Here is a 22,345-nt window from a genome sequence, read left to right on the forward strand (position 1 = left end):
GTGTGGCAGACAAAATGCTGCATGCCAGTGAGCCTCATGTAACAAAACAAGCATACACAACACAAACAAACATTGGTCAATGAAAGAAAAGTATAATATAGCCAAGAGAAGTGGAGGAAAAGTAAGTGGCCCACACAGGAACTAATGAAAAGCCAGGAAAGAGAGGGAACAGTATGTAAACCCTTTGCAGGCCATACCTAAAAAAAAAACAATCCCCCTAAAAGGAAGCCCCAACCAAGCAAATATCCTACTAGAAAAAGCCCAACTGCCGATGGAGAAGGAAAAGTGCAAAAAGCCTAATTAAAAAAATACAAGCAACAGAATGGGAGCCAAGGTGGGGGGAGGCAGCAGTAAAAAAGGCAGGACTGACCACTAGCAAGCAGGAATTTTTGAAGGACACTGACATAGACAAATGAAAAGCAATATCAAGAAAGGAGATGAACTTGATGCCCACAGACCGATTACAGCAGATCTCGAAGGGACAGCTGTGCAGTCTAGCTCGACCTAAAAAGGCTCTTCCTATGGAGAATAGGTCAAACTATAAATACCTACTGGGGACCGCCAGTAGGTTATATATTTTGCAGGTATGTGTAATGACAGTGCTGTAACTGCTGTTTCCCCAGAATAGCTGCTGCTGTGTTATCCTATGCCTGTGCTGTTGTCTATTTTATTGCTCCTGGGTTTCTTGTAGACTTTATTGTTGCCAAATATTATGGGCCTCATAAGAGTTAAAGTTCGGTGGAGCAGGGCCTCCTGCCTGCCAAACTTATGATCCCCCCCCCCCTCCTTCATAGGTGGGAGCATTCTTGTTTCCTATGCTGGAGCCTCACTTAGCTACACTGTTGGAAACCTTTGTCCTATCAGCCACAGAACTGCTTGATTACAATGGTGGTACCATCTACCACCACAGATTTTTCCTGCCCAGGTAGGGAAATTAAAGAATGACCCTGAACCACAGAGAGAAAAATCAAGCACCTGGTAATAAAACATTACCCTGTTCTGAGTTTCTCAAGGAAAAAAGGGGAACTACAAGCGGCAATGTGTTGTTAAACTAGGACGCAGAATTAAACTAGGGACAGACATTGCTTTTTTGCCTCTGGAATCTCAGGATCTAGACACTACTGGCAGTTCACTGAAATGCCAGGTACTGCCTTATTAGGATTTGACTTTTTGAGGAAAACAACATAACATCGCAGACATACAAGGCTTAAACTTGGAGGGTGATGTAAGAATAGAAGCTCATGAACTAGTACTACACAAACAAATTACAAAAAATTGAATAGATTATCCAGTTACTGGTACGATCAGTTGGCTCAATAGTGGTATAGGGTCACTGAATGGTATGTGATTTATCTCATGACAAAAATATTGCAACCACTAAATTGACCTAACCACTGCATTGCAGGGTAGGCCTTTCCAAGTAGATGTGGAGTTACAGACAGTAAATATATACTTACCCAGCAATGTAGTTGTTGGCAACATAGTGGATGTAATATTTTGTATGGCAACATCATAATCCTTGATATAATGACATGCAATCTCAATCATTTCCATAGTGTATCACTGAATGTTCAAGAGGGAAACAAAAGAGTCCTGCCCCTGGTCATACTCAGCACTGAAATGCCTTATATTGGGCTATTATATTGCTTGCTCGCACTAGGATACACAATGCAGAAAAAAGCCACACTGCTTAAACTGTCTCTACGCATTTACAAATGGCATGTTACATGCTTAAGGGATTTGTAAGCTACTGCTGAGTGCCCTCCAGCAGATCTCTCAAACACCAAAATTGTACACCCACAAATCATTGAACATGATACCACCGTCCAATCAGAGCTAGCCCTATACTGATCTTTTCAAAGCAACTATGCATTTAGGTTTTACTTATGTTAACAGCTGGCTCTTGTGCCTGTTCTCAATCAGTATTCATGAACATGTTGCAGTCTCCGTGCTTATTCTGAATCAGTGCTCTTTAGCATATTACAGCCCCAAGTTTGGATTATGTGTGGCTATGTGACTGGCTGTATGGGTGAGTGACTGGTTGTATAAGCAGCTGTATGGGTGAGTGAATGGTTGTGTGAGTAGCTGTGTTTCTCACTATGAAGTCATTGAGTAAGGTCGAAGAATTGGTGATAATGCCTCTGACACACCTATGGTTTTGGTGATATGATGCCACTAACTCACACTGCATTTGTCACGTTACATACACAAAGATGAATACACACTTACAAAATACAGTTAAACAAAAAGGTACCAAATTATAGTATGGTTAGCATAATTCATCTAACTGTAGAAAGTTGGTAATTATTGTAACTGATAATACATATTAGAACATTTGAATGTGGAACACTCCATTGAAGACAATGGAGTGCTCCGTGCTTCTACGGGCCGGTAAAGGCCTGCAAAACAACATTCTAATGTTTTCACAAAGGCCTCTCGGAGCGGGCTTCGAGGTGCCTTTGTTTTATTTGTTAGAACATTCTGCCCTCAAGCGGCAGAATTTTCTAATAGCCTTATAGCCCTTCGTTGCTGGGCTAAACCGGCTATTAAAGTCCCGCTCCCTTGTTAAAGGCCTTCGGCTCAGGCCTTTAACGCTGAAGCGGGCCTTTAAAAGCTGTTAGCGGGCTATAAGTCTATAGTAATGTGCTACTCCTATTCATCTGAGTTTCCTGTGCCACAGGATCCAAGCTATATCTCACTGACAAGGCCAACAAAGTCAGACACTGGTCTGGGGGTGCTTGTGCTCACTTTTAGAGGTGGGGTCCTTTGAGGGCATAAAGTTAGTCCTGAGTTGTATAATATAATTCCCTGTCTAGAGTGGCGTGTTGGATGAGAAACAATAGGTTGGAATGCTACCCAAAATGATTGCCAATGGTGAAACTATTTTCAAGCGCTCTTCACACAAAAACTTTTTGTGTGCTTGCTCTAAAAAAATAATTGTGTAAGTCATGAAGTTGAATAACTGAATTGTTGCTCAGAAACGTGAACTGAATCAAAATGTGTTCATTATAAAATGGCTCAAATAATATTCAAATTATCGTCTCTTTCACAGGATGGCAGAAATGCTGGGTTTGATGGAAAGGCTGGAGAATGCCGTCATTCGACTTGAATCTGTGTTATCACACTCACAGGCCAACGTGAATGGTAACTCGGTCAATGGAGTCAATGATGGTAAGGAGCACTCTTCTGAATATCAAGACATGACATACTATATGATAGTGCTGTGTGTATTAGTAGCAGAGTATCGTGTATCACGAGTGACCATTTTAGTGAACTGCACACTTGAATCAGATGCATACCTGCTGATACAGGCAGCATGTGAATCGATTTAGGTAGAAGATTCTTGATTTTTTAACGAAAAACTAAATTTGCGTTTTCTCCCACTTAAATCGTCCTGTTCTCCAATATTAGCAAAAGTGAATATGACATTTCCACAATATTCTCCCACAAATCTCCCTGTGTGTTTTGAATGTTGGCATATATGTGATCAAATTTCAAATACCACAAGTATTCTTTCAAAATACTGCTGCATTTCAGAGCAATGCTGGAAATTATGTTAATATTTTTTAACAAAGAGAATGGGTGATAACTCTTTGAGCACTACCACACACCAAATTGCCAATGAAATTGTACAATCATCAGCAATCTGTTCCCAAGAGACTCTACCTGCCCATGGTTAGGGTCTCAAAATATAAATGTCTTTTATCTTTCTATCTAATAAAACATTTGTAACGAAAAACCTCATAATTCTTCTCAGATTACAAACAAATTGTTATAAAAGCCTAATGTGTTAATCAATTAATTATTATGGATCTCTGCGGAATTGCAAACAAACCTATAAAACAAAGGCAAATGAAGTTTAAAAATCTAAAAAAACAAATGTGAATAGTGCTACATTTTATAGAATTTTCAGTATTTACAAATATCAAAATAGCTAGCTATTCTATGAGAAAGGTTCTATTTATAAATGTTATAAATAATAGCAATTTAATATGCATTTTTTAATGTAAAGCAGTCTTAAGCGCTACAAAATATGTATATTAAAAAATATAAAATGAAAGTCCTCGAACTATAGCTGAAGGAGGCTTTAAATGTGACTCAGTTAACTGTGCAGAAAAGCCTGCCAGCTCTGTGAGTTAAAGAATAAGCAATGCATGTAGCCCGTCGTCAATGTTCAAATCCTGAGTCTTCTCTCACTCCAGGTTTATACTCCATTTTGTTTCCTGTGCAAGCATTCATGTATGCACTATGGGTGATTGCTTAAACATGCTGCCTCCACATAAACTAAAAAATCCTCAAGATTAGTATTATGGCTCTCATAAACACGGCAACTAGATACGAATTGTCTATTTTTGTAGCCTTGACACCTATTTGCATTCTCATCTGAAGGTCCCAGAAGGTGGTTTTTGCATTATGTTATCCACTTTGCACACCAAGTAAATCATAAAACTGATATCATGTAACATTCACTCATCTTTTAAGCATGGTCACTCATTGTAATCCTTAAATTATGCGATTTGTCTGTTTTATTAAATTGAAATATACTGCATGTACTTGTTAAAGTTGCATATGACTATAGTTTTTCATAGCTGAAATCCAAACACAATCAGACACAGGATTAGAGTTTTTAATAAACTGCAAATGTCAGAATGTTTTCAGACATCTCTCAGGTGACCATGAATAACACAAGTAATTTTTGAATGATCTGTGGCAAGCAATTAATGTTGTTTAATGTGAAGTATAGAATAATATCGCTTATACGCACTGCTTTTACAGCTGACCATTCATACCATTTTCTGGAGTCCAGTTCTAACAAGCCTACGAACTGACTGTCTCTGCTATATGTGTTTCCCGTTTACCAAATGAAATGTTTGCATTAAAAGTGAAGAAAGGTTACTCTTAAGGTAATTTTGATTCACTACTCACTGGAAATAATTTTTTCAGACCTAGCTTTTGGAGACAATTAAATACAAATTTAAGCCAGGGAATCTGCATGGTGTTACTCAAATTCATAATTTCTTCAATGAAATTCCTGTAATCACTTATCTTCGCTGTACACTGCAGGCGCGCCTAGTAAATTTAGGGCTTTAGAGCTACCATATATGAGATTCTTTTAATGCCTAGATCAAAAAATAGTGGGGCAACGGGGGGTACTGGCAGGAACTAAGAAAAGTGATGTTACAAAGTTATTTTAGACAGTAGCTAATTGCTGTGTGCCAGCTCGTCTCTTACAAATGTAAATAATCTTAGAGATTATTCTTATCACTTTGTCAAAGATATCTATGAATGTAGTATTATTAATTGGGTTGATAATATGATATATTTTATATACATTTTGCTTATACTTGTTGTTACTTATTTGTATAAATATTGTGAGGCCATAAGCATTGCATTTAGTCTGTGTGTTGTTATTTTCATGGCTGTAGTACGAGTTATGGATTGTGGTCCTAACCATAACCTGCGAATTTCAGTGGTATTTCAATTTTAATATGTAAGTAGAACTGAACTTGAATTGTGTTTTTAGGTGAATTTCTGGGGGACGGTTCAAAATACAATAAGGTTTTATAAGAATACTAACCATAACTTTCATTTAATCTTAGATTTTTTCTGTGACTTTTTTGGGTTTTGATCATATACCACATTGAAGAGTTCCATGCACCCTACTTTCAACCTGTTGCCAACCCTCACTGCTCACAGCCTTCACTGTGTGCATATGGGGTTCCCTGCATGGCCTGGCCAGAAACCTGCACCATGTGTGCCTAACCCTCTTCTGCAGCCAGTCTTTTGTCATCCCTCCTCTGCCGGCCTAAAGCCTACTGTTCAGGCCTTAGGGGTTGCCGTTGTCCAACCCTCTGTAGGAAGCCAACTCTGTTACACATGGCCTGTTCAATGTCAGTTACCCACAGGATTTGATCTTCACTCAGACCCTTCTTTCCTTTTTAGGTCTCGCCTATGCAGCGCGCTGCATAGGAGGACCTTTAGCCGTCGCTCTGCTCTTTTTCGTACCACATACTCGTGCTTGTGGCGGCATACACCTTGCGGGAGCGCTCAGGGGCGCGCCACAAGCACGAGTATGTGCTTCGCAAAAGAGCAGACTGCGCACGCACGCACACACGAAAACAGCTGCTGCTTCTTAGCGTGACTTTCACGGCCGCGGGGCCGCGCTTGTGTTTCAGTGCTTGTTTTATGTTGTTATCAACCTGCTGGAGTCGAACCGGAGCAGTGATAGTGCAGGCTGTGTGGCCTTTGGTGAGTAGGAGAAGTCATGTTTCTGTGTAGTTGAGCGGAAATATTCCAGGCTTTTAAAAAGCATGTTACCAAAACTCTTGAATGAAGCTGTAAGGAGAATGCAGTAGCTTCTTTCTGCAGTCTGCGTTTACCCGCCAGTTGGGACTGTATCCAAGTGCGCTGCGCATTGAGTCATTATAATTAATTTCGGACAGGCCAGTCACCAAGGGTAACTGGAAAACACACTGCTGTGCTGATCTGAAGAATTCATTTCCCGTTGAAATCCATCGAGATGTAATTTAAGGCCGCGTTAAGCGCCAGTGGAGTGGTAGGCAAACAAACCTTTTGTACGTCGGGTTCTGTCACTTCATGTTGGCATCTGTCCATTCGCGTCTTTTATTGCTTCATACACTGCCTCGGCACGTTCGGTTTGTTTGGCACGCCCTCTCGGTGTTGGTTGCCTGTTTGAGGTAACCTTTAACCCCACGGGAGGAAGAGCTGCCTATGTCGCAGGCATTAATTTCTGGAAACCTCTTTCTCCAGAACCGCCCACACAGCCGCTCACGTGAAGCTCTAGAGCAGCTAAAAACGTTGCTTTTTAGGTCTGGCATTACCAAGACCGCTTCATTTAAAAAAAATTATACATATTGGTATTTATTGGGGGTTTGAGGCAGCCCTCTTCAATCATTGGTCTTTTGTGCCATTTGGGAGTTTCTTGCGCCCACTGCTGCTTGGGGCAGTGGGTCAGCCCACTTGAGCCATGGCCTAACTAACCATTGTGGGTGATACCATTGTACCCTTCCACAAGAAGTAGTTCCCTTCAGTGCCTGCCTGCTTTGGCAATGTGTACATTTTCAGGGCAAATAAATATTTTTGCTTTTAGCCAGTGTTTTTTTTAAATTATATTGGTGAAGGCCACGCCAGATCTCTTGGCTTTACCAACACGTTTGAGATTTGCCACATGGTGTCATCTATGGCTTCTTTGTACTTTTTAAAGGCAGTGGGATAGAAACCAGCAATGTAAGCATCCCTAAAATGTAACACTAAGTGTACAGCAGATTGTTACTATAAACTTGTGAGGTTTAAAAACGTTGTCAGGTCGCAGTGACCATTGGGCTAAGAGGACTTTACACACTCCCCGGGTGAATGAGGCTGCTGGCCGCCCGATGGCCTTCTACAGCTTGATGAGGCTGCATTTGTTGTTTTAGAGCCTTGTGTGCACCATGCCATCCGCTCTCATGGCTTAATCGTCCCCTTGCATGGTAAGCACCATCAAGAGGTGGATCACCACAGATACAACGAGCATTAAAAATGCATTAGGTCTTGCCTTTCATTAAGTTATAGCCATTTGCTTTGCTATACAATACCATTAGCAAAGCAAATGGCTTTAACTTAATCAAAGGTGCGACCTATTGCATTTTCAATGCTTGTTTTCAAAATAATTTGGGTTCCCAAGATTCAAAATGGTATCTGCAGATCCAGGGCATGCTTCTCTGCCCAGATGCCACGGACCTGTGCAAGCATCACTGGCCAGTGGTAAAACCAGATTTGGCCAGGCCCTGTGCCCAATTCTCTGTGGTCAGCCAACCGCCTCTACTCATGACAGATGCAGAAGGGGTTGACTGCAGTGCCTGTCCTTCAACCAGGCCCTGCTCCTAGCCTCTTCTGGCAGCTAACCCTGCTTCCCATGGCCTGCACTATGGTGGTTTAGCTCACAGTTTGTCACCCACTTCTGCCCATATAGCCCTGGGTATTAGGATATGCTCACCCTTCCCCCTATGTGCCCTTTCATTTTTCATCTTTTTTTTAGGGATCACGGACTGAGTACCTGTTTACTGTAATAGGTGACACAGCATTTTCTTTCAATGTTGTGACAGTCAAATCAGACCTATTCAGGTCCACAGATCCTACACTGAACAAAGTGGCCTTTGGGAGACAAAGCTCCCTGGGCCAATAGGACTTGAGTATTTTTTGAATATCCGCCAATCCTTCAGCGTGAGAGTGTGCTCTATTTTTCCTAAACTCTAACCACTACATGCCCAACCTGATCCCTCTTTAAACATTAATTTCTTGAAAACTACTAAATGGATTTACACCAAACCAAATAAAGCACTACCTTCAGCAAGGTTCTAACTGTGTCTAATTTGGTGTAATTACGTTCAACTGATTTTTCTCTACAGAAAAGCAAAACTTCTCATAGAAATCAAAATGGGTAATGACACTTCTGGTACTACTCCTTTTGTATTGCCCCATTTTTTCAGAGAGTTTCATACTGATCTTTAGGGCTGCACAAATTTATTAAGATAACAAATATGCCTTTCCCATAGAAACTCTGACTTAACCATAAATACACTTGCGCCGTCACGGTCAGTGTGATATATATATACATATATACACATTGCCGATGACCTGAAACAAACATGTGGCTAGGTTCTTTCATTTCTTTAATGGTTAGGTAATGGTTGTTATTTTCCTTAATACTATCTTGAAATGCTATTGTCCATATCAAGATATTAGTTGAACATCTACATTTAGAGTGAAAATCATTTTTTACAACTTTATTGACAAAAGTTACTTCTCTATAGATACATATTAAAAATGCATTACGAACGTGGTAATATGTTGTATGACCGACAAAAATGTCTCCACCCAGTAAAACACATTTTCATACTTTAATTTCACCTACAGATTATCTGCTATGTAAATAAGCCTTAGGAGTATGAGTAGGTATTTCGGAAATGTAATAGTGCACCAGTAATTTTCTGATCCTTTTTTATCCACTCTGAACATATTTAGCCATGTGGAACATTCTCATTCGAATATGAGGGTGTTTCAAGCAGCCGCGGTCCGTGCAGGTAACTGTGGGAGGGTGGTGGGGCCCGATAAGGGGGGATTTTGAGGGACGATGCCGAGGGAACTGCTGTTACCTGCATGGACCACGGCTGGTTAGAAGACGAATACAACCCAATTTGCAAATATTCTAAATGTAATCATGTTACCTGGTAATGAAGACCCATTTGAAATGTATGAGAATGCCTACAAAAGCCATAGCAGCATAAACATACATTGTGCCAGTGACAAATAGGTTTGTTTGCTAAAAATGTAGTTTAAGCAGATCCTTTTTAAGGCCCAAAGCGCCTATTATAAATATTTAGCAAATTCAGGACCTTGTTTCCTATGCTTGTGTTTCCAGTCCTTCTCTGTAGCTTGTCAATTGCGATCTACCTCATCACATGTGATGGTGGTTCCGTGTATTAGGAATGCCAAAAAAACTGGTTGCCCTCTTTCTTTTATGACTGCCAAGGCCTCGCACTCTTTCGATCCATCAGTCAGAAATATATGCTTCCACAATTACTTCCAGAAAAATCTTAAAGCTTGGTTATTTTAAACCACTTCCAGTTTCTGTTATTGATTTCACGTTAATTTGGTCCAAGGATACATTTTCCCCTTTCCAAATAAATTTTCATTCATTCATTCATGTCTCAAATAAAATAGATGCTGGGCAGGCCTGCTTGTAGACAATTGCTCTTTTCGATCCCTGTTTTTTTTAGACCTTTCTGTCTCCTCTCTTCTTCAGATATAACTGGGTAAAAAGAAGGCCAGTGCCAGATTGAATGCGACTGTTGGGCCAGGGGCTGTGCTGCACCATACTAAACCACAATTTTGTGGAATGGTTTGAAAATAACCCATTAAAAGTTTTATATCTATCCAACGGGTTCAATTAGCTTAACTTTTTCAAATTTATTCTGGTATTCAATTTTTGTCCAAAAGTCGGGGTTCATCTGGAATCATTCACTATTGTGATGTGTCTTTCTCCTGTACTTGAAAAGTTAGAGGTCATAGTGGAAACACAAATATGGGTGAGTGTGCTGATGTACGATAAAGTTAGAATAAATGTATTGAGTAGCAGTTATGGTTGTAAGTACATTCATGGCAGTATTAGCTTGGTAAATCCCACACCATGCTTCTCCCACAGGAATCCCGCCCTACGTGGAGGCGTTTGACAAGCTCCTCAACAGCCATGTTGCTGAATATTTGAAACACAGCAAGATCATCGGTGGTGACGTCGAGAAACATGTAAGTGCTTTTCAAACTTTTTGTCTTAAATTGAGTCTTAACTATATAATAAAATTAAGAGATGTAGCTAGAGATTTATTGGAGAAGCACTGTTAGCTGTTGCATATCTCACACGAATGAAACATTCATTAGTCATGCCTGGTAGACACTGTTTATTTATGTTTTCCTCTCATTTGAGCTTCTCATCCTGTTCTCGCATTAATCACTTACAGATGCCCTGTTCTGACTTATGAATTCTTCGAAATTGTTTTGTAAAGGTGACATGGGGTGATGTGACTGGTGACAGAGCAGCTATTATTTTTACGAATGTGCTGAGTTTGTGAGGTGTTATTTGTTGTGAGGGGTACCCTGTTGGCCAATCAAAGCACGTCCACTAGGATCCAGGATGAGACCACCAGACTCAGTTCATCTATGTACATGAGATATTCACTACCAGAGGTGAGTGGAAAAACTAAAAACTCTAGCCCAATTTACATTGCTCACCACATTTCCTATAGAGTTAAGTATACTTCCAAGGTAGTGTTTATATTGTACGCAGTTCTGTATATAGGTGCAGTAGTTACATATTGTGTTAAAGTTATGCATTGTAAAGTGGTGATATCGTTTGTAAACAGATGTATATCAAGCAGAGCCAATATGGTAAGCAATGCCATGGTGAGAAAGTGAAACAGGAAAGGATGTAAGAGTTGAGGGTTATTTAGGTTTCCAAAGTAACACCCACCCCACGAAAAATAGAGAAATATGGAAAAAATGAGAGAGAGAGAGAGAGAGAGAGAGAGAGAGAGAGAGAGAGAGAGAGAGAGAGAGAGAGAGCATTCAGATAAATAAAGATGAATATGGACATAAGGCCTGCGGTCATCTTATAATTCTAACTCTTAGGTGACTTCAGAACCAGAGATATATGCCTTGATCAATACCTTCTGCTCCAGGACAGCAGAAAGACTGTGTCTTTTAGTTGGGAGAAAGGAAGGAGGTTGGGAATGACGCTGACAGGGTCGGACTGCGTCAGGAAATAGACCCAGGCACCAAAATAAAATTGGCCCCCATTAGTGAATTAGATAGGTAACAAACTGCCCAGTATGTGCAAACTGGGTCATTTATGAACTTGGAAAGACACGCGGTGTAAGAGTTTTGCAAAGAATGAAAGACGACACATAGGCCTATCAAACCAGCCTGTAAGGCACTGCCTGATTGCCCTATAGGCCAGTCCGACACTGACAGCAGATCCCATTTTTCTCAAATGAGATCATGAAAGCTGTACATGTTCTAGTCTTTTGGTAGGAGCTAAGTTGAATGTTTCCCTCTGGGTCTAAGGTTTAGGGCTGCGACTCACCAGCAACTGAGGAGACTTGACGGATTTCTGACAAGCTGGTTCGCCATATTGTCAGCTCTGCCTGATAGAAGAGTAGGTCGTCTGTTTTATCTTTAGTGTGTGCCTCATTGGCCAACTTCCACCTTTTTAGGCCTCAATGGCTTTCTTGTGTGGTAGTTAATCACTGAGGAAACTGAGATCTCATGGCCAGATCATGTGTCCTGGCAGTTAGATTTATGAGATTGCTATTGATTGTCCTCATTGCATTTTACTCCGAATGGCATGCTGTAAAAAATGAGTGGTACGTGCTCGGAGAGCCTATGCATGAAATAGGAAAGTTTAGCTATCATTGGTAGTCAACATAAGAAGCAGTCAATTTCGGAAACATACTAGGATGCATAGCTTAAACATGTTGATCTTGTATTTTAGAAGTAGTTCTTGTGAAGAGAAACCTTTTTAAAAAATGATTTTTGCTCCATCTTTACACCTTATTGGTAATTTGATTTGCATAGTTCTAGCCAAGTGAGGTTGGTTTGGGGGCTACACTGTGACAACCTCTTTTAACGTGAATAGAGGTTTAGGAATATACACAAAGAGGGTTAGTGAGCAGATTTACTCCATTGAAGAGGGGTAAATATTCTTAAAAGGGTTGGGCAGGAAGCATAAACCTGTATGTCGGGCATATTTTACATGAGTCTCAGTGTGAATACCATAGCGCATAGAGTTACTGCATTGATCTACCTGCCTCACTATTAGCACATGTGATATAGCTTCACCGGTATTTAATGCACTGTTAATAATGCCTTGCACACATAATAATTGCTGGCTTGCTATTGCAGTGTCCCATACTACAGGGAAAACATTGCTTTTAAGTTGTGGTAAATTCCACATTATTATGAGTAAACACTGTTTACCACAGACTTGTTCACGTGCTGCATAAGCCACAGAGTCAAACCCTCCAAAAAGTTTTAACTGAACAAGACCAAAAATTATTCTGAATGATATGTATCAAAACAGTACGGATATTGGTACCTTTCATTTGTTGATTTCTGTAATGAGAAATGGAAGAGATGAAACTCACTACCCAGTGGTATTAATATTGTTAATGAAGTCTACAGTGGCATAATGAAACTTGAGGGGGCCCCCTGCAAAGTACATGGCGGTCCCCTCCCCCGACCCAGTCAGGTGCTCTCAGGCCAGGTGCCTGCTGCCTGTGCACATTGCTGGAGGTGGCATCCTAGAGCTCGGGCCCCCGCACTGCGGGAGCTGCGGAGGCGGTAGAAGTCTAGCCACATATGGATGGAGGGAAAGTCCGCCAGTATATCTATCAGCAGATATGAAGGCCCTTCATATTTAAATACATTTAAACAATGTGGAAAGAATATTTTCTTCATCATAAATTCTGCTTACATCAACAATTTTATCAGGATTTCAATATGAAGAATGAATGGGAAACCAAATAAAAGATAACAAAAACAGTGGGCCCGACTCCTAGAACAAACTTAAGACAAAATCTACTTTTGGTATTCACAGAAGAGATTTAGTAGTAGTAGTAGTAAAGTTAGAATTTTGTCTTAAGTCTGTCTTAAGTCTGTCCTAAGTTTGTCTTAAGTCTGTCTTAAGTCTGTCCTAAGTTTGTCTTAAGTCTTAACGGTTAAGTCTTAACAGTGGGCCCGATTCACTGAACTAACTTAAGACAAAATCTCTAAGTCTTAAGTCTTAACAGTTAAGTCTTAACAGTTTTAACAGTGGGCCCGATTCCCAGAACTAACTTAAGACAAAATCTACTTTTGGTATTCACAGAAGGCATTTAGTAGTAGTAAAGTTAGGATTTTGTCTTAAGCTTGACTTAAGTTTGACTTAAGGCAGACTTAAGACAGACTTAAGGCAGACTTAAGACAGTCTTAAGACAAACTTAAGACAAACTTAGGACAGACTTAAGACAGACTTAAGACAGACTTAAGACAGACTAAAGACAAAATCCTAACTTTACTACTACTAAATGCCTTCTGTGAACACCAAAAGTAGTAAGTTTAGGATTTTGTCTTAAGTTAGTTCTGTGAATCGTGCCCTCTGTCAGGTATACATGAAAAATCATTATAATAACTTCTCCTACTACTACTACTAAGTTTTATAACCTTTTTTAGCATTTTCTCCCACTAGTGACGACATTTCAAGTGCTCTCTAACTATTTCATGAGAACAGCCTCATGTTGTGTATAGAAAGTGTCAGGCATGTGCAGGATAAAAGAGAGGCCCATTCCTGAGATACAGTATTGGCATTTAATAGTAGTACATCCCAGTGCTTTACATGGAACAGCCAAACCTGCTACAGTGACAATAGTTTTGAGGGGCTATTTACTGTAAGGACATGTTTAACATTAAACTTTTACTTGTCTTACTTTTAAATACCATGCATCCCACCTTATAAGGTCTACTTAGGTGTGACTTATAAATAGTTAAAAGGAAGGTTTGTGCCTGTCAAAATGGGTTATTTGTTATTTTGAGAGGTTGAATTTACAGTTACATTTCAGGCTAATGGTGGCAACTGTACAGCCATTAGGTCAATCCTGGGCAGCACATATGCTGCTCTGCTTGGCATGATGTATTAGAGTATGCACTTGAAGTTCTGCCCAGTCCCCCCCATATTTTTCATTGGCTTGTGTCTTTGTCCTTTGTAAATGCTGGCTTCTGATTACGTAATTGGCTTGTTAGTCCCTCCTTAGAACCACCTTGTCTTGTTTTGTAACCTCCCATGACAACTGGCCCTTTTACTTCTGTTGTTAGTGTCTGTGTTATTTAGTCTGTAAGCACTATTTTCTTTAGTGAGTTTTGGCTTGCTGTAGGCACGACATGCTTTCCAAGCAGCCGGGACAATTGTGGCCGCTTCTGTGCAATGCCATAGGTCTCGCATTTAGGCGAGGTTGAGCTATTGGCATTGTAAATGACAATAGCTTTAGGTCTCGCAAATATGAGTCCTATTACTTTACAAATATTATTTTTTTAAGGTGTGTCCAAGCGCCCCATCGCGTGCTTGCACTTCATAGAGGCCACGCCCCTTTCTTTAGACCCAGCTTATCTAAAGGAAGGTGCGTGGCCTCTATTAAGTGAAAGTGCGCCATGGAACACTTGGAAACAAACAATATTTGCAATACAATTGGTCTCGCATTTGCGAGAATTTAAGCTATTGACATTTACAGTGTCAATAGTTCAAAGTCTCGCAAATGTGAGACCCATTGCATTGCAAATGCTTGTTTTTACATTGTATTACATTGGATGGCACAATGGGTGCTGCGGTCCACTTGCAGAATTTAACTTACAGGCCGTGAGAACACCTTTGTACCATATACTAGGTACTTATAGGAAAGTTATAACAATTCATCATGTTGAATGGAGGAAGTACAAGCACTTTGCCACTCGTTAGGGAGAAGTAAAGTGCAGAAATGTCTATAGCCAGCAAATATAAGGTTTAGCAAAAGGGCATAAATATTTGGGGTGACCCTGCCCAGACAGCAAATTTCCAACATTGTAGACTTGTGCTCTGTTGCAGTCAATGTGTACGTTTTTTGAAACCTAATGCACTCTGGGACAAAGAGAAACATGGTAAATGAAAACAATTTAAGTGATTCTTCTATGCTTTCAAGCACGATAAAAAGAATATTTGTTGGCGTATAAAATTATGTATTGTAGCTGCTAAATTTAAATTATACATAATTTGTTAATTGTCTAAAGCACTGGAATACAGGTCATAGAGGTACCTAAGTATATTAAAATTGCATAGTAATCAGAGAATGCTGAACATATAATGTAGCAAATAATTTGCCTTTAAACACACATTATGCATCACAACTTTATTTTTTGCCACACAATTGATCCGCGCCTCCGATGTCATTTTATCCTGCATTGTTGCATGATTAACTTGGGCTTGGATGAATGAAATGAAAAAAATAAAAGATTTATAAAGCTTATGTTTTTATATAGTACTACTCCCATATTACTATTCAACATCAGATTTGGGGTAGGCTCTTGCTGCCGGATGCCTGGATCATTAATGTGAGGTTTAAAAAAATAAAAGATTTATGAAGCTTATGTTTTTATATAGTACTACTCCCATATTACTATTCAACATCAGATTTGGGGTAGGCTCTTGCTGCAGGATGCCTGGATCATTAATGTGAGGTTTAACCTGTACCAGAGTGCATGTAATAGTACACTTTTTCTGCAAGGTAACAATATGTCATGGATATTAGATATCTCCTGTTACTTTATAGTTTAACCATTTCTGAATCATGGCTACGTCAGTTTAGGCCTGGATGGGCATTCCAATTAACATATATACATTTGAGTCTAGCAGGTATTGCCTGTCTTTCATTTCAGTGTTGCACATCTGACTTGGTCTTGCCACAGGGCTTCTCTTTTTATGCTTGGATGGGAATACCACTGTGAATCTCTTTCTTACTGCCTTTGGTTGGATATTTGCCCATTTTCAAGGGAAAACCCCTGTGAAACTTGCTTCTCCTTATTTCTGTAGTTTACATTTTTCATAGCAGGTGCTTTAGACCTCCCTTTCGATCTCTGCACCACTTATATCCTTTTCTTTAATGACCTGCCCAAACAGACCTTTCCGGCCGCTGCCCTCACATATTTCTCCCTTTGGACTTTCCTTCTTACTACTCCACTGTCCATGATGCTTTTCCTGTCTGCTTCTTATTCCCTTTGCCTCTCAATCCACTGCTTGGTGTTATAGACATTGTGCCTATTTAACTTCTTAGGCCAAGTCGATTCTGATGCAGAGATTCAATTTTATCTTATCCATCTGTATTCAATTTATTGCTGGATTTTCAGTCATCCCAATTTGATACATTATGATTTTCATGGTTTGATGGGCTTGCCCTATACCAACCCAGAAAAACATGTGCAAGTATCAATGTCTCTCCAGTTGGGGGATTTTGGGGATGTTTTATAGGTGGAGGCTCTCTGTAGGTGGTGGGAAGACACCTTCACAACCACTATAATCAAAGGTAGGGTTGGAGACTAACTAGTGGACAGGAAAATAGAATAGTTGTGTGTGGCAGTCCCTATCTTCTGTAACTATTTGTGTGTACTTTTATCTATATTGCTGGTGAGCCTCTATTCAAACCTAAAGAAATTGGAGCATGTCACTTGCGGATGGTGACTGACAAAATAAACTTCACACTTTGTAGCACTGTTTTCAAAGCATGGGATTGTCACAGTCCAAAATAGATATTTTTTTTTCTAAACTATTCACTGAGTCAAAACGTAAGTTCCAGCATTGTAAATCTGATCACTCAGCTCTGATTCAACCAGTCACACAGAAGCAGGACTATTGAGAGATATGAGTAGAGCTGTGGGACTGACAGCACCTAGACTTAAGGAACTCATGAAATCTGGTTGACCTCAAGAAAAATAACTGAAAAGCGAGGCCCACCATGACTCCGTTGGGACTACCCAACCCAACCCCCTTTGGAAAAAGACACATAAACCACAGTGTTAACTTTTATTCCTTCGACTTGCTAGAACTGAAGACAGACAGAAGATCTTCGAGCCCTCACAGACACCATTCTAGTGAGTATGAGAATAGTCTGGGTCAACTTTAGAACTTGCCGCCAACTAAACCACCAGCACTAGGAAGTGGTTTGAATCAGTCAGCTAAATGATCTTTATTTGGCCAATTTACCATAAAAGGCACATAGTCAAATGATCTTTATTCTGCCAATAGAGCATAAAAGGTACATAGAAAGAAAATACAAACATTTAATCGATTTCGTAGACCAATGTATGACCTAAGGTTAAAAAATATATACATAATAAAAACATCTGTAAGAATACATGTCATCAATACAAACATCAGGAAGAATATAAGTCCAAACATATAGTGTGAACTCATGTCAGTGAATTCCTTATCCTGATTAAGTGTTAAATGGAGTTAAAAACAGATAAAGTCCAAAGAAAGTTGTTGTAAAAAAAGAGTGTTACCCTGTAGTGTCTGAATGTCTGAAGTTGAAAACATGAAGTAAATGTAGAGTTTTATATGTGCTGTATAAAAATTACAAAACAATATTACATGAATTGTAGATTGCACTTAGTTAATGCGTCAAGAACAACAGGGCAGATTCTTCCATAGCCTTTCAATAGGCCTTAACTAGGAAAATTAACTAATACATGAGCTAAATGAAACATAAAAACAAGTTAGAAGAAACGTAAGATAAACTAGTTATAAATTAAAGATATAATTCAATATAATTTGGGGTGGAAATTTCAAAATAGTAATTCACAGTGAATTTAGATGCCTCAGCTAAAGTCCTACCGTCCTTACGTTTACATAAAACAAAGATTTGAAAGTCCCTTTTCTGCAGAATTTGACTTTAATTGGAGTATTAAAAACTTCAGATTTACCTATGACTCAAACCCTTCTTTAGAGTATTTAATCCATGGAATTTGATTCCCATAGGCCAATGATAAACATTCAGAGATAATGGTTAGAGTCACAAGTTAGTATGTCAGAAGACAATAATATATACACTTAGGGGCTCATTAATATGGCGGGTGGACTTTTTCCGCCCGCCATAGGCCCGGGAAATGGGACCGCCCACTATGTATGCGGCGGTCCGGCATTAGGATGGCTTCAGCAGCACCCTCCGCAATGTCAGAAATGCATGTTGTGCATTTGCATATGCCGCGTGGCAGGCACCGCACGGTGCCTGCCACCTTGTGGATGCAAATGCAGGGGGGTACCATAGGTACCCCCATGTGCACCCCCCACACCCCCAACACCCATGGGGCCGCAACGGGCCACCAAATAAAAAAACGCACGCCTTTCCATGTCGGAGTCTCCGCCATGGAAAGGCACATCTCCGCCATTATAATAATATGGATGGCGGTGCCTGCAAGGCACCGCCACCATATTGCTGTGCTTTTCTGCCTGGTTGGCAATCGGGCTGATTGACTACCGGCGGAAGACCGGCGGACGGTCTTCTCGTCTGCCGTGGTCCCCCCGCCATAGTACTATGGTCGGCGGGTAAATGGGTTGCGGGCGGTGACTTTTGCGAGTGGATCGCCACCGCCATACGGGCAGTGGCGATCCGCCCGCTATAGTAATCACCCCCATAGACTGAATGGCACACAGAGACAACACACACTACAGTGTGTGCTGCACCCAGAAAGATGCCTGTAAATCAGACTGTTGCACTACAGCACTGGAAGTAGCAATTTAGAATTGGTCAATTTCTGTGAGTTTAGTTTTTCCTTACTTAGTGGTATTCTCACAAGAGAGGTGTTAGAATACAGCCACACCAAATTCTTAAATAATTGATATCAATGGAAATCATTCTTGTGCTATGTTAAGTGTTTTGCAAATTGTACCTTTGCCAGTACCTGTACCTTCAACCTATTAGCCTAAGAGCCTGGAAGCATGTTAGTGTTTTATAATAACTAAGGGGTTGCTAAACTAGTGCAATGAAAAATCTAGGCATTGAGTCTTACAGAAACCTAATCCTGAATCACGCTCTTCACTTTACCTCACAATTTGGCCCATCCAGCTGCCATGTGTGTGTCTGCTGTCAAGGCACATGCTGGGCACCTCACAAGTTAGTGCAAGTGCTACTCCAGTAGCTAGAAAAATGCATCTCTGGCTGGAATTCAATCTACTGTTTCCTCTTTTCCGGGAGGATATGGCAGCTGTTACTCAGTAATTAATGAGGTGGAAGGACAGCTTTGCGACCAGTTGGCAACCTACTCTCAGTTTTTATAGGAGCTAAAAAATGTAATTCATTTCCATAGTGCTTGAAACAATGTTGCCTTGTGAGGTTTTTCTTCCATTTCTATGGTGAGGCCAGGTCAAGAGAAATAGAACTACTGTGTTGTTTTACATCCCCGCTAATGATCTGTAGTGTGCTTCCCATAAACTATATCAACAAGTCATGAACAGCAAGATTCAACAACGTTCCTTATTGTAATGACATTTGGTTTGGTTTTATGACCCATTTTGTGGATTCTAGGTCTTAGCTCATGGCCAAAGCTCATGGCCAAAGTAATCTTGGTTAACAATGAACCTCAGTGAAAAACACCGGGGCAGACGAGTGCTGGAGATATTTGAGTGTGTGTTATCATAGTCCTGAACTGTCTCTTACTGAGAACAGCTTAAAATATATCCTTGAAATTTTAAATTTCAATGTATTACATTGTAATACATTACAGGAAATTCATTTTTTTTAAATGAAGACCCCCAGACAGATATGCACATATTTTTACTATCTGTACTTCTGCCGATCAAGTCATTGTTCATTTTGTGAACCTAAGCAACTCTCTTCAAAATGTGAAGTGTGATAGAAAAGCGACATCCACCATGGGTCACACATTGCAAACCTCCCATGTTACCAGGGGCCAATACCGTAAAAACAGGCCTTCTACAGACCATTGAAAATGTTGTAACACTAGGCCTTCTACAGATGCTGAGGCTAGAACACTGCACTGACTGCAATCAGACTGGCCTATTCTCCAACGTCTCAGTACCTAGGACCTCTTGCAAAGAGAGCGTCCACCTAGGGAACTGTGGTGACCCAGACAGGCCACGTGTATGGGGGACAGGAACGCCGCAAACACAGAGACGGTGAGTCGGTGTGCTGGTTAAACCGGAAAGACCCCGAGCGGTCTTCCGGTACTTTTATTTATACCCTCGAGGCGAGCCCGCCTCGAGGGGTGGAGGATGCGTGTATGTGTGTCTACATTGTATGGTAGAGGCCGAGTGGCACTCTACATCCCTCCAACATTTTAGATAGTGTCCTTCATTTCGAAAGTCTCTCTCAAGGCGAGGGGCAAACATAGTCTCGGAGTCTTTGACTTGGAGCTGGGTTATTGCGCAGCCTGGAGCCTATTCCCCTGTGGGACACACCGCTCTCACCCTGGCCCCGGGGGTCATGCTCTTCCGCTCGGGTTTGACTCTCCTGACGGTCAGTCGGGGTCCGACCGGAGGCTCCTGGCGGAGTGCACCCCCATTGCCTCGGGGACGCCCTCTCCGGGGTGTCGGCTCGCTCCGGGAAGTCAAACGGCTCCTCACTCGCGTCTTCACGCGATGGCTCTCCCGCCAGTTCCTCTCCGACTCTCTTGAAGTACGATGCGTTCCTGGTCACCCTCACATCGCCTCTTCCGGCTGTTATCATCGTTCCTTTTGCCGATAGCACCGTCCACACCTCTGGTTCAAAAGGCGTCCTGAACTTCCATCCCGGATGTCGGTCTTTCACTATGACCCTGTCTCCAACCACAATGCGGTGTTCACGGGCTCTCCGGTGTTCACTGGCTTTGTTGTTAGCTCTCTCTCTCCTCTCCTGTACTGCAACATCATCCCGTGCCGGTGGGCTCCAGGATGGATCCGTCGGTATTCCATCTCGTGGTGCCTCTTTAAACAGGAGATGTGCTGGGGCACACTTCGTAGTACAGTGCGGTGTATGCCGATACGCATCAAGGAACTTAGTTAGGGCTGCTTCCGCATCCTGCCCCTGCTCGACGGCAATGCGAAGGGCTCTGTTCAGTGTACGCATCAGTCTCTCAACATCGCCGTTCGCTTGAGGCCACAGAGGAGTGATTCGCCTGTGCCGGATCGCACGTTGTGCCATGTAGTCCCTGAACTCCTGGCCCTGGAAGGGTGGGCCGTTGTCCGACCGGATCATCTCTGGGTTCCCCAGCATGGCGAAGGTCCTCTCCAGAGCCATCCGGATGTGTGGGAACGACGTGGACTCCACCACCTCCACCACTGGGAATTTCGTATACGCGTCCACCATCACCAGCATCTGCCTCCCGTCTGGGAAGCTGCCGAAGTCCACACTCACATGGCACCATGGGCGAGGACACGGTTCCTCCGTGATTACCGGCGTTGCTGGTGAGTCCGCTCCTGTGATCGTACATGCTCTGCATCTTCTTACCAGCTCCTCGACCTTCACGTCCATGGCTGGGAACCAGACCTTGTGTCTCAGGCGGGCCTTGGTCTTCGCCATCCCCTGATGGCCCTCATGCGCCAAGCGCAGACACCTCTCCTGAAGTGCGCAGGGAACAACCAGCAGGTGGCCTCGTAGCACTGTGCCGCATTCTCCCACACTCAGCTCGTGGCGGACTTGCCACATCCGCTGCTGGGCATGTTTCTCCTCCTCCGTGAGCACCTGGTTGCCATAACCCCCAACACAATAACTAGGTTTAATTTAGCTGCAAATGACCTTAATTTTTATCTAGTGACCGTCTAACATTTAAACTATCAAATTATTTAAGTTAAATTAATGATCCAACTTATTTTATAATATTTATCACTGGAAGGAGTGCAGCACAGTATGACAGGACTTGATGTTGTGAAAAATGGGCACAAGATTGTTTGCAATATTCCCAATTTGTGCTCCAATTGATGAAATATGATTTATTTTTTATAATAACCCGTGCAACAGAATTCCTTCTTAATGGCTGTCCAGCAATCTTTCACTCCTCTCCCCTCAAGAATTAGGTAGTAGGCCTACAAAAGATGACCTTTATACTGCCACCATCCAGATAAGCATTGATGGTACTAGATGATAATGTGGTAGTGACAGGGTGGAAATGTACATACAGTCGGTGTTCCTGATGGGCTGACCATTAACAAACAATATCCACATATTGCCTCAAAAGAGAGGGCCTGCTACCAGCCCAAAATGTCCTAAACCTTTTGAACTTATATCTAGCACATTCATCC

The 22,345-nt window shown here is 41.5% G+C and overlaps 1 protein-coding gene across 1 annotated transcript in view; it reads left to right on the forward strand.

The window, feature by feature from the left end:
* CAP2 (cyclase associated actin cytoskeleton regulatory protein 2) overlaps positions 1-22,345 on the forward strand; it is a 472,201-nt gene that overhangs the window by 83,054 nt on the left and 366,802 nt on the right. Inside the window, exons 2-3 of the mRNA XM_085607081.1 lie at positions 3,053-3,171; positions 10,205-10,305. Coding sequence (XP_085463207.1) covers positions 3,054-3,171; positions 10,205-10,305 — 219 coding nt within the window. The 5' untranslated portion in view covers position 3,053. The remainder of the gene's footprint in view (positions 1-3,052; positions 3,172-10,204; positions 10,306-22,345) is intronic.

The sequence above is a fragment of the Triturus cristatus genome, chromosome 5_2 (genome assembly GCF_964204655.1).
Source record: "Triturus cristatus chromosome 5_2, aTriCri1.1, whole genome shotgun sequence".
Taxonomy (NCBI): domain Eukaryota; kingdom Metazoa; phylum Chordata; class Amphibia; order Caudata; family Salamandridae; genus Triturus; species Triturus cristatus.